This window comes from Fukomys damarensis, unplaced genomic scaffold, assembly GCF_012274545.1.
Source record: "Fukomys damarensis isolate Sample0158 unplaced genomic scaffold, DMR_v1.0_HiC HiC_scaffold_25, whole genome shotgun sequence".
NCBI lineage: Eukaryota > Metazoa > Chordata > Mammalia > Rodentia > Bathyergidae > Fukomys > Fukomys damarensis.
In genome coordinates, this window is record NW_022900937.1 from 14,246,927 (window position 1) to 14,260,710 (window position 13,784).

The 13,784-nt window shown below is 35.0% G+C and overlaps 1 protein-coding gene across 1 annotated transcript in view; it reads right to left on the reverse strand.

The window, feature by feature from the left end:
• Positions 1-13,784, reverse strand: part of Vps13c (vacuolar protein sorting 13 homolog C) — a gene marked incomplete at its 5' end in the record, with an annotated part of 141,251 nt that overhangs the window by 42,265 nt on the left and 85,202 nt on the right. The window contains 10 exons of the mRNA XM_033756248.1: positions 165-286; positions 1,204-1,364; positions 2,090-2,354; positions 2,525-2,674; positions 4,063-4,149; positions 4,554-4,922; positions 7,502-7,594; positions 8,195-8,424; positions 9,532-9,779; positions 11,151-11,320. Of these exons, the coding sequence (XP_033612139.1) occupies positions 165-286; positions 1,204-1,364; positions 2,090-2,354; positions 2,525-2,674; positions 4,063-4,149; positions 4,554-4,922; positions 7,502-7,594; positions 8,195-8,424; positions 9,532-9,779; positions 11,151-11,320 (1,895 nt within the window). The remainder of the gene's footprint in view (positions 1-164; positions 287-1,203; positions 1,365-2,089; positions 2,355-2,524; positions 2,675-4,062; positions 4,150-4,553; positions 4,923-7,501; positions 7,595-8,194; positions 8,425-9,531; positions 9,780-11,150; positions 11,321-13,784) is intronic.

The window sequence follows — 13,784 nt, forward strand, 5'->3', positions numbered from 1 at the left end:
TTATTTTTCTACAGAATAAACCATGTCTTTAAAATGATTTTTATGTATTTTTACATAATAATTATATAAAGTTATACTTTCCAGATCACCGATCTCCAATTCGTAAAGGTAAAAACACACACTGTGAACTTTTAAAAACTTAGGATATTGAAAGAAGTACCTACCTATATGAATCCAAAGGGACATGGAACTCCTCTTCAGGCCTGACAGTTCCAATGCACTCCAACAGCTTAACATTCTTAACAAACTTATAGATAATAAATGCAACAGAGAAGTGGTTTTTGATCTGTTGGACAAAAATATACAATTACTTCTATAAATATAAGTTAAAAAGAAAAGTGTTAACTATATATAATCATTTTTATATGTAAAATGTTCCAAACCCAGTATTGGAAAGTATTTCCACTGCCAATTAAAAACGTTAGGATATTTAAGGGCCATGTATGTATTAAAATTGAAGTTTAACTAGCAGTTTAAAATTCAGATATTCACATAATCTGTATATTACATGTTAATGCTTATTGTTTTTCTACAACGCTATCTCCTAAAAGTAAAGTTCTCTGAAGATTTTAACCACACTTTCTCCATTACAATCCTTTATCAATGAGTCACATGATCAAACAAAAAAGAAAGCAAAAGAAATATGAGAAAAATACTGCAACTCTTTTCTTGACCACATGATTCATGATAGAATTAATAACACACTAAGAGATAAAAATGGTCAAAGTTTGATTTAATTATTTTTTATCTGATATCACAGGTAGGAAGAAATGTTATTTTGCTGATCATATGTTGAAACCTATTATAAAGCACAGAAAAAAGAAAATGTTTGGTAAAGCCTTATGAGTAGAAAAGGAAATACTTATACAGACTAAGATGCTAAAATATTTTTCAGAATAGTTTATTCCAATAAATACAACCCCAAGTAACACAAAAAGAGAATGGATGTTATCCTATTTGACAACCAACTACAATTACAACTCTCATCAGTTCTTATTAAAAAAATCATTAATTTTTAACAAGAGAGATTAAAATGGGCTTTAAATTGAAAAATGGGATTAAGCATTTAAAATAAAAAATATTATAAAAGCAAGTGAGGGAATAGAAATTATATCAGTGCACTGGTATAATGTAGTTTTACTATATTCCAAAATGAATTGAACTGATAATCTCAAAGGAACATGTCTCATTTTAAAGAATTACCTGCAGAGGAGAGCGGAGGGTGACGACTTTATTCCCTTCAGTAGCATCGATCTGTACCAACACTGAGACAGAATGATCAGCATTGGGATTCCGTACATTGTACACCCGCCGTCCAGGTCTGGCAACAGGGATATTGGCAACTTCTGTATATCCATGTGGCACTAAGGCAGAGTACAAGTGCAAAAAATTCTAAATGTTGACCAATATTTCTCTATTTCAGAATAATTATCATGTCAAAATAAAGACATGAGTATTTTTCTCCTCATGACTAGAAAAAATCACTCCAAAATGCTTTTCTAAAATACAAGGTTTAGGGTCAGGGATTTAGCTCAGCGGTTCGGTGGCCTGCCTTGCAAGCGCAAGGACCCAAGTTCAATCCCTGGCACCCCCCAAAAAAAATTAAATAAATAAAAATAAAAATAAAATACAGGGTTTGAAACAGAGAGAAAACCAATTACTGATATAAAATTGTTCACCCCAGACAATTTGAGGAAGTCAGTTTAAATATATGAAAACAAACAAAACACAACTTATATCTTACTCTCTCAACTATACAGCAAAAAATCTTTGTAACAGTAATAATTACTGCCAATATTGTGGGACTTCTGACTATCATTTTTTTCTCTACTTATTGAACTCCCATCCTTTTGAAGCACACTATGTAATTTAGGCATGTAAATAACCGAGTTGTATAAGGTATCTCTTGAATCAGGCTTAATCTTTTCAAGTTTAAAAGAAAACCAGAAATAACTATCAACTATTTAATGTAAGTCTTTAGAAATGTTTTTTCCCAATATGTATGCAGCAAAAGATTTTCCATATTTTATCAAAAACAAGCCCACAACAACTCCTAAGATGCTCTTAAAGTGAAATACATGTAGCATACCAATGGTTAGAGTGAAGAAGGAGCTTTCCTGGCGGTTCAATATAGACAGCTTCCCTTGAGAGGAAGGTTCCATACTGGCATATTCCAATTCCAAATTCTGACCAACACCCACGTTGTAAACATCGCTTTTCTCTGGGGAGCCCATTACTCTGAGATTATGATTAGGCTGCACCTTAGTGGGAATACCTACAGCATTTCGGACCATAAAAGGAGGCCTGTCTTTTAAAGAGTAGTCAAAAGTAGAAGCAGTGCCCTCTGAAAAACCCTGAAAAGGCACATAACATCATCATGAAATTTTTGCAAAATGTACATTTCTCTTGAACACTTTATCATGACTACACATTTTTAAACTAATTTTCATGACAAAAGTATCTATACAGTACATGTTTCATCTTAAATTTGTCTTGAAATATTCCAAATAAGAACCAAACCTACTTTTGCTAAGTTGTTGAAAACATTAAGACAAGTTTTGGATATCGTTATATTCATTGTATCTGCTGAAGAAATATAAACTGCCATTTTGGGCTCAGGAATAAAATCATCTCCTGGTATCAAACTTTTATCTTGGATCAGGTTCTTTTTTACCTATTAAAAAAAACAAAAATTTATCAGCCAACTAATATATATGAAATAGTCAATAGTGTTGAATTCTCCTAAACGGGTTGCTTTATATTAAGGCTCCTCAAAAGTATCATTTTCAAAAATATTCAGAGCTTCCCTTTGCTTAGAGCAGATCAGCAATCTTTTCTTCAGCGCATAGTCAGCCGAAATACTTGTTCCTGGTGCACCCCTGCCCCCAAGCATATCTAGTTACTCAGTGTTGCCCAGGGGTGATTACGAACTGCTTACATCTAAATCGGTCCTTACTAGAGGTACCATTTGGAAATAACACTTTCTTGCTTTCTACTTTTTTACCAGTAACATCTATAAATAAGTACTATCATAAGCTTTCAACTAGCCTTCAGATTCCATCTGTAACACCACATGTAAGGTTTCATTCTAATAGTATTTTCAAAAACCATATAAACTATTTTTGGTTAGCCTCCTTATGCCAGAGAGAGGCCAGAAATATTCTATTTTATTCAGAGGACACTGGGACACAAGTTGAGGGACTTCTCCCTTTTAAAACAAAGAATTTTCTTTGTCATCATCAGCACACAACAGCTCCGTGAGGCTGCCCAGAGAGGGGATCTGGGACAATCTGCTAACAGTAATCACAGATCTAATACACTACAAAACTGTGGTTTGGTACCCAAGATTCTGAAGCACTCTCAAAAATACCATGAAAAAATGATAAATCGGTCATGAATTAGTAACAATTTTCAAGATTTTTAGTCTTACCCTTAAAAATGACTATTTCAAAGAGATTCTTTTATGTGAGCTTGATTTATCTACCAATTTGTACTCCATTAGAAATGAAAACAGAGTCAGGCATGGTGGCTCACACCTGTAATCCCAGCACTTGGGAGGCTGAGGCAGGAGGATCGCTGTGAGTTCGAAACCAGTCTGGACTACACAGTGAGTTCTTGGTCAGTCTCAACTACACAGTGAGACCCCATCTCAAAAAAAATTAAAAAATGAAAACAAAAATTTTAATACTCATCTAAAAATAAGTTATATGTTAATATAAATAATATTTTCAATGAAAAATACTTTAAACATCTAAGTAGTGAGATAAAGGACATGAACAAACTTTTAGCACCTACTTAAGACAAGTGAATTCTCATAGCTGCTCTGCAATCCCCTGCAGTAAAACATTCACGGAGTCTCCTGAAAACTGCATCACACATTCATGAAGTGAAAAAATGATATATAGTATCTGAATATGCATATACAAATATTTTAAATCTCATGGATACTCTTAAAAGGGCTCCAGAGATCCCAGGACCACATCTTGACAATTACTGAGTTAAAAAATGTTAACGAATATGTGTAGTGTCACGCTATACAAAAATGGTTTACTGTGTCCTTACAACAAGCTTTAAGTTCCATTGTTTCTTCCCCTCCACTCTCTCAATCAGTGGCTCCCAGACAGCATGGATTTCATTATAATAGTGAACCTGAAAAGGAACAAAATTATAAAAAAATCAGCTTTTCAACTTAATTATGCAATTCTGTAATGAGCAGGAAAAAAACTAAGTAACTACTATGATATGGCACTGGCCATTCAAAACCACCCACCTAAGGCACAAAAAATATACAGAGAAAGAATATATTTCTCTTTATTTTCTTAATTTCTTGCCATAAACGACTTAGCAAAAGGCTTCTTAAAAAGACTTACCACACATAATTATACATCCACAAACTGAATGTCAGTATATCCATTCACATTTATTATCTAACCCCACCATGCACAGACAAACCAAAACCGAACAAAACAAACAAAAAAACCCACACAAGTCTTAATTCTGCAGTTTTACTTTCAAGCAGCTGCCCCAATAGGTACTAAATGATGTCTCCATACCTGTAGGGTCATGTCAGCAGTGGCAGCCAATAGGGAAGTCCAGTTTTTAATATTTCCTGAAAACCTGGATTCTGCTAATAATAAAGGTACAGTTCTATGCCCAAGGCCACATTCTAGAGTGATTTGCACCGACTCCACAGCAATGGCACAATTTTCCTCTATCAGTAGATGATCCACCTCTCTGAAATTTTCTGTTGCTTCTGTCGCCATGTCAACACCAAGAAACCAAGAGTTATAATCATCCACAGATTTGATACCCCAAAGATTTTCCACTTCCTTAGATGTGTCTTTCGATTCATCATCCTCTTTTGTCTTCGGAGACATGGCAGCCATGATTGTCATCACAGTATTCAGAATGATGGGTGAAATCTTTAAAAAGCAAAGCAGAGAAAAATTTAGAAAAAAAATTCTTTCCCAGATGGAGAAATGAAACACATGTTAAAAACTTAAAAGGGATCAAATTAAAATTTAATTTAATATTCAGTTCATAACTAAGGAAAACATGAATTCATGCGAGAGATCTACTAACTGCATAACAATGAATCCTGCTCACAGTATCTGAAGTAATTAATATTACACAGCAATCATCAAAACCCAACAGCTAAGCTGAACAACTCAGAGCAAAACAGTGTTAAGAGAAAAATGCAGAGGTGTGACCAAATTGCTCACCTGTCCACCAGCTATATTCACTAAACCAGGGTGACACACAAAGATGGCTGCTGTTTGCCTTATGGAAAGAAGGCTGAAGTCATTCATGGATCCCCTTTGACTCAACCCAAATCTGTGAATTCTGCTTCTGATTACCTCTGGATAGTATCTTTGCTCACTTTCTCATTCCTATCACTGTACTTCAGCTCTGATACTGATGACATCCTTGCCTGATTTATTTTTCAACTGATTGATCTATTTTGTGGTACTGGGATCGAACTGCAGGCCCAGCCACTTGCCAGGCAAGCATTCTACCAATGAGCTGCACTCTGCAGCCATCCACTGAAGATATCTCCCATGTCCAGTCAGCACTCTTTCATCTTACCCTCCAAACTGTCACCACATTCTTTCTTCAAACCTAACTCTGGATATGTCACTCATATGCTTAAAATCTTCACCAAGTTTCATAATTTTCAGAATAAAATTCAAACTCTGTTCAGGTTGGTGCACAGAACTCTTGGTGAGCTAATGCCTATCCAGACAACTAGCAAGAGTTCTCCAAAGTTTAAGAAATACTGGATTAAATAAAAGGATTCCTTTATTGTTAACTTCTCACAACCCTTACTTAACGAGTATGTTAAACAGATACAATTACATCATCAAAACAAGATCTAATATGCACTGCTTTCCTGACTTGCTGTCAAATGAATCCTCTCTCTTTTTTTTTTTTTTGAGACAGGGTCTCACTGTGCAGTTGAGACTGACCTGGAACTCACTATGTAGCCAAGACTGGTCTCGAACTCACAGAGATCCTCCTGTCTCAGCCTCCCAAGTTCCTCTCTCTTGTCCTGTTAATGTCATCTACAACTCATGTTCCCAGCCTGACAACTCAACCACACCACTACATGCAGTCACAGGGGACCACTCCTCTGAGTTCTTAAAGAACGTTCTCAGATCTCTGCCTTTGTGACAAGTCAGTTCTGTCTGGCATGTCTTCCCCTTCCTCTCCGTCTATCTAAGCTCCATCAACTTTCAAAGTTCAGTTCAACATGTCTCACTTCCAGACAGCTCTTCTCGCTGTCCCGGTCTGAATCAGTGGCCCCTGGACTGTGCTCCCAGCAGCACCATGTGCATGCCTCTCTCATTCAAAATTACAGTCACTCATTTACTTCTTTCCCCATGAGTCATTAAGTTTTTTGAAAATAAAGACCATGTATTGCCAATGCCATATATAGGGTATTTTTTTACATATAATAATAGTTCAAAAATGTTTTATACAAAGAAAAGAAAGTCCCCTTAACACTTAATCTAATGTCTCAGAGAAAACACATGTAAATTCATTTCTTTCCATTTATTATTCTACATCTTTAAAAAAAAATAAGTGCATTAGCAAGCGCAATATAAGACTATAAGACCATCCAGTATTTTTGTTTGTCTCCTTGCTTGCTCATTTTTTGAGACATGGTGTTGCTTAGTTAGACTGGCTATGAACTCACTATGGAGTCCAAGGGGCCTCCAAACTCACAGCAATCCTCCTTCCTCAGCTTCCTGAGTGCTGGGATTAAAAGCGTGTATCACCCGCCCGGCTTTATCCAGTACTGTTTTAAACTGAGAAAAACAGCACTGTTACTTTAAACATTTTAAATGAAATTAGTTTAAGCCTTAGTTCAATCACTAATGGTCAGTGACCTACATAAGTAAAGCTACTATCATTTACGTTATATAGTACTGGAATTAACCATCTCATTTTTGCATCCTTTCAGAAGAGAAAAAAAAATGATTTGAGCATGTATCCTGCATTTCCCATTTATACATGGGAATGAAGTCAAACTTCAGCTGAATAACACTGGAGAACACTATTCTTCAATATTTTAAATGTAAAAGACCTTTTAAAAGGCAAATACTAATAATTTATTTCCAGCATGCATTTGTCACAACAAATATAAGCTAAATAAAATATCTAACCAAATCTATCAAACTAAATTATACATTAAACAAAAGCTTAAAAATATTACAAATAAAACAATAGCAACCTCATCTCCACCCTTTCTCTCCCTATCTCTTCTCTCCCCTCCAACACACATATATAGACAGGCAAATATATCAGAGAAAACCACTCCTGCCTTTTGTAGGTAATAAAAAGTAGTCTTTTAAAGAAAACACAAATAAACATTTACATTAAAGAAAATACATTTTAATACTGGAGGTAATCATTACTAAATACGTGACTGACTAGCAATGCTGGATTTATGAGAGACTAATTTCAAGAACTTGCACAAAAGAATCTGACAGGCACTAACCTTAATTATAAATTCTTTAACCATAATATTTATGTTCTGCTTTCCTGAGGCCCAGGTACATCTTTCCATAAATAAAGAGCATGGCTGTAAGACCTAAACAAATAAATGAAAACCACATTTCCATCAATATGTAACACACACGTATACAAATCATGTCTCACCTAAACTGGGATTCTGAACTGTAAATTACATTAGCTAAGACTCTCTTGTGAAGGCTCTTCTGAACTAAGACAAATCCGTGTACCACTACTAAAGGACTTCAAACAGTTCTAATGAAGTTCAAAGTAATGACAAACACTTACAAGGAGAGTATTTACTACCTAAAGTGTTTCTTTTTACAAAGATACTTTTTAAATGAGGCACTCTATACAATGTATTTATGAGGTTTATATAAAATGAGCTAATGACTACAGTAAGGGTGAGGGTAGAAAGAGCTGAAAAAATATTGATTTGTACTAAAATTCAATAAAAGACAATATAATAAAAAGAAAACTCGTCTGAAGGTAGTACCTAGTTCTGCCCCTAGCAGCCGTGACTCGTCACTTAATATCTTTGGAACTTGACATCCTTATTTATAAAACCCAAGGTTGTAGTAAATACTTGCTAAAGTCCAGAAAAGGTCTCAGGTTCTAAGATTCTAGGATTCAACTATTTCTGCCATTCTTCAAGAGTAAGGTCCAAGACAGTTCTTACTGTGGTAATGGTTTTCCCTCTCTTCTCTCTGAGGAAAGGGCAAGCGAGCACTTTCAGATCTCTCACAGAAGCTTCCATCATCTGCTCCAGCCCGGATGCTGACAGAGACAGGTTACACTGGAAGGAAGCTGTCAGGGCAGGAGCATCAGCTCTGGTCAGGTTGGCAACAAACACCACTTCCGGGTCTGTGACCACAGCCTTCAATGTCAAGTTCCGTCTCGAAGAATCATCTGGAGAAACAAAAACAGAGGCCAGAAAAATTTTTAAGTATATCTTCAAATAACTACAGTGTTATCAAGTTGATAAACTGTTTCCAGTATTTCTGTTATGATGGATATGGTGAAATTACTAATATTATGAGTTGGCTGATTAACATTAATATGTAAATGATTATTTAATAAATGCTAATTGTGCAAGAAAATACATTCTAAAACCTGCCCCAAAAAAGATCATTCCTACTTTTGATCTTTGATTGCTCAGGAATAATGTTGTTCTGAGGTTCTTCTGGTCAGAATTAAAGTGGGCCCCTGTATACACACATGAGAATGCATGATTCTATGATACAGGGGCCAAAAGGGAAAAACTACAGAGAAATACCAGGAGAAGAGAAGACATCCTGATAAAGTAGATAAACCTTTCTCATTTGTTTCTTTTGGTTTTACCCCACGGTCCAGAGTCAGAGTTACATAGTCTATACTATAAATATAATCAATATCCAGATGAATGCAGAAATACAAGTATGATTATTATTTAATAAACATTTAAGGAAAATGGAAAAATAATATTCTGACCTTGCCAATAAATGTTTAGTTTTCCATCCTGCTGAGTTATGCATTGCAGAGAAAAATGCATGACCTCAGTAATAATAATTTAAAGCAGAAAATAAACAGGGCTCAAAATGGTTTTAGCATATACCCAGGCCAGAGAGCTGGGTGACATCGAGGGGAATCATTCTAGTTTCCCCAACACCCTCACCACCTGCTTTTATCTTTTCAATTGTTCTTCAATGTGATAGGATTCTTCAAAATATTTTCTTTGACTAAACAACCTACCTCCATAAAACAGTCCTCCAATCATTTGCCCCAATTAACCCCTTTTCGAGATGAGTAAAAAATATGGGCACAAGTGATACCAGAGCAGTTTCCCTGCCCCTCATAATATGTTTCTACTATACCTCTCACTTAAAAATATTTATGTACTAACATGTTAATGTAAAATGTTTAAATTAAAAGCCTGATTTTATTTTCTCAAATTTTACACTTCTCTTTCCTACTGTTTGTAATTTTGTGTTAGAATATACAATAAGCTGTCATCTATGACAGAAAAATTCTGCTAACCTTTCTCTGTCTTCACTTTCCCTGTGGCAGTCTGTCTTGATGGAATCTGTATTTCTTTTGCTGTATGTTCTGGACTCTGAGGCACAGCTTTGACGAAGAAATCTGCCACAGTCATCAAAAACTCCACACTGGCACATACATACAGCTTGTCAAGGACAGCATCAATCAGACTTGCATTTCTGTCTTGTTTGTAACTTATATCGATCATAGAACTATTGTTATTTTGGTCATTCTTTCTGTCAATCATCCTGAAAAAAATTAGTATATCACGCATTATTTTACTCCTGCTAAAAATGTTAATGATGAAATTTTTCCTATATATTTTAATAATCTTTCTTTCACCATTTAGTTTTTATCAGAACAGAAAATAGGAGCGTGTTAACTGAATGTGATAAACCAATTAGCAACAAAGACATGGTTTCCCAATTCCAAAACAGGGTTCATGAGATTAAGCAATTTTATAATTGCAATTTAATACTAATGAAATCAATCATTGCTAGAAATGACTTAGGTAAACATCATTGTAGTCCCACGAAACATGAGAGCCTTTTTATATTATTTTACTAAATAAAGGAATTTATCTCCCTAAAGGAATCTATCTCCAAAAATCATCCTAAATAGCTGAATTCAACAAGTATTGAACGCAACTCAAATCAGCAGGTATTTATCAAGCGTCTGCAATGATAGTCCCTATACATCCCATGTGTGTTGTAAGGACCAGGCTACCAAACAGATCATGGCATTGATAACCCTTGTCTAAAGAGCTGTGAACAGTTACTCTAGACATGAAATTTACACAATAGAAAAGTTGATGCACAGCAGCATTCCTTCCTCATTTATTTATTTCTCAAGAAAATAAAGAGTTCACCAATATCCAGTATGTACTTAACAGAATAAAGATTAAGTAGCAGCACAGTTTTTCTCCAAAGAAAACCATCAAGTAAAAACTATTATATGTCTCATTACTTCAAAAAGGAATAAATACATAATGAGGCTAATGAGTTACTTGTTTCTAAATTTACAGTAGGCTATGATATCCCCTATCAAAAGTGTGTTTATAATGTGATTATGCTAGAGATCCTTCTCCTGTTAAAATCTGAAAGAGCCAGGCATGGGGATGTATGCCTGTAACCCCAGCATTCAGGAGGGTCGCTGTGAGTTCGACACCAGCCTGGGCTACATAGTGAGTTCGGTGTCAGTCTCAAATACATAGTGAGACTCTGTCTCAAAAAAAAGTTGAAAGAAATTTTTCAGAACTGTTTAAAAAGACATGGACAAAATAAGGTACAGGAAAAGCCATCATTTTAAGGCTTTTTAAAAAATGATTCTGCCTAAGGGAGATAATTTTTAAAAAATATATCACCATATATTTAACTACTAAAACTCATATTCTGAGTTCTCATTTTTGAGATGATATTCCATTTTATTAATAAACTTTTATTTAATGTAAACATCAGAGCAGTTGAGTCTCATTAGCATTGCTTCTTGATGCAATTCAAATTAGATGACCGACTGAAAAAGAGAGATCTTTTGAAGAACCCAAACACAGCAATGCCAGCAGCAATGACAGGTGCGAGGTTGACTGTAAGTGGCATACAGGAGATTGTGATCTGACAAACCTTGATGTTGCTCTCTCAATGCCTTCTCTGAGGTCATCAAGAGTGCATGTCTTAAGTTTAAGGCTGACATCCATTGAGCCATCCTTGAACATCTTCCCTGCAGAGGCCATCAGATACAGTCTGAGCTCACCAAGACGGAAACTGTCATTATGAAAGGACAGTTTGGACTCCTGTGGTACATTTTTCAAGTGAAAGAATCAATTAGCTTTAAACATTACACAATTACTTTTAAACATATTTCTTAATCCAGAGCTTAAAGGTAAATCAATCACAAATTTTCAAAGTATGGGTGGGAAAACACATAAGTGGAACAGTTATGCCTTGTCTGTGAGTATACATGTTCATACAAATAAATGCATATATGTGTCCTGATCCTCAACAATGGTTAATATATAAAAATTAACCTGGTAAGGAATGAGAAATTAGAGTCATTCATAGGAAAATGGATACATATTGATATATACATATTGATATACTCCTAAGTGAAATAAATAAGTCACACATGCATAAATAACGAATAGCTCCTCTGGTGTGAAAACCTATAATGGTACATAAGATACTAATGATATAATTGACAATGTGAAATGGGAAGAAAAGGGCTAAAAGTGTAGGGGAAGTGGGAAGGGTAGGGGAAAGGGAATAAGGGAAAGAAAAAAACCAGGAGAAAATGAAAAAATGGAAATAAACTGTTTGTAAATGGGGAGGGGAGGAGGGGGTGAAGGGAGGGCAGGGACAAAGGGAAAAAATGAGAACCAAGACCTGTCATGTACAGGTACAAGATCCCAATAATGAATGTAACTGTACTGTATACCTAAAATATACCAATAAACTCAATTAAAAAATTAAAAAATTAACCTGGTATGGTTTAATGCAAGTAAAACTGATTAGTAAATATTTCTGTCAGGTAAAGATTCAATCTGGCTAATAAACAGTAATGAGTTTTGCCATAAACAACTGTAATAAGAACTAAGGAGTTTATGAGAAAGAATAAGTCTTACAAGTGATCTCAGTGAGCTTGTACCTTAGTCAAAAGAACAAACAAGAAATATATTAAAGGGAATATTATAAAGAAATGTTATAAGTTATAAATAATCAAATACCTTGTGATATACAGTAATTTTTATCAATATTTATATCTTCCCAATTTCCACAAAGGATATTAAGTTGATACATACAAAAATACAAATAAGTAAAAGCTCAGAGAGGTCAAAGTAATTACTGTAGGCTGCAAAAAAAATCATCCAACAGGTTAAGAACTTAATTGTGCCTTGAAGGATGAGTGAGACAAGGTAAGAGGGTAGATGGTGCTCTACATAGGGAAGAAACATGAGCATCTGAGATGCTCTCAGGGCACAGGGTACAAGGCAACTATCCTTCTTCCCTGAAAATAAGGCCTAGTCAGAAAATAATGAGCCTTGAAAACCTGACGATAGGTTAGGCAAGGATAGGATGTTTGGGGCTGGCATTTTTGATCTCTAGTTTTCAAAGCTCATTATCTTTCAGCTAGGTCTTATTTTCAGGAAAATGTGCTAGGCTTGAACATTCTAATTAATGATAGGCAATGAGGCTAGAACGAAAAAAGGATGCCTAATTAAGGACCTAAATGAGGATTGGCACTTTTAATCTCAGGAAAAGAGAGCCCTGATCTTATTCTACCATAACATAAATCCAGATTTTCTAGATAAACTCAGATTTCAAAGAACACACCCAACCCAACAATCAAGAAAAGCGATGTTCTTTGACTTGGGAAAGTAAAGAATATCAGTCACAGTGGGTCACTAGAGGCCATGGCCTTGATAAAAGATGTGCTGGTGACCTACAGTCACAGACACACTGGTTGAAACACCTGCTGGTGAGCTCTGAATTCCTTTAACTTATAAAGAGAGAAATAATACACAACTTTGGTTCTTTAACTACTGACAAAAATGACCTGAGTCATATCTAGTGATCACAGGAGACCAACATTTCTTAATATGGCTACTGATGTAGACAACTCAGAGACCCATTTTTCAATAAGGGGACACTCATATAACACAGAATGTTCCTAAGTAGCAGAATGGGAAGTTGCAAGTAGCCATGGGAGAGTTACTTATGACACTTAACTTGCACCAAACTTTACAACAGATCAAAGGAAGCCACTTCAGTACAAGTGTGAGCTAGTTAAGAGTCTCACACAAGCACCAGTGGAAACGAACAGTAAAGAACAATGCACACTCAAAAAAAACAACAACAAAAAAAAAACAGAAGGTACTCCGTGCCTAAAGGAATACAAAAGGTGACCAAGGAAAGAAGTAAAAGAAAGGATCAAAATCCAACGGCTGCGAAACCAACACATGATGCTCATTAAATAAAGTCAACAGTCCATTTAACTTCTCCTTTGCTATAAGGACATTTTCTGATGCTTTCATGCACATTAAACATTAAAAATTAAAGAAGTCCACTGCATAACAGATAATAAATGAAACTTTAACAGCAACAATGTATGAATAGTATATTTTTTTAGAAAACATTATGAAATATGAATTCATATATGAAAATGCACATTAACAGACAATACCTACAATTGACATAGATTTATGTGAATTACATATGTACCATATATATATATATATATATATATATATATTCAATTAA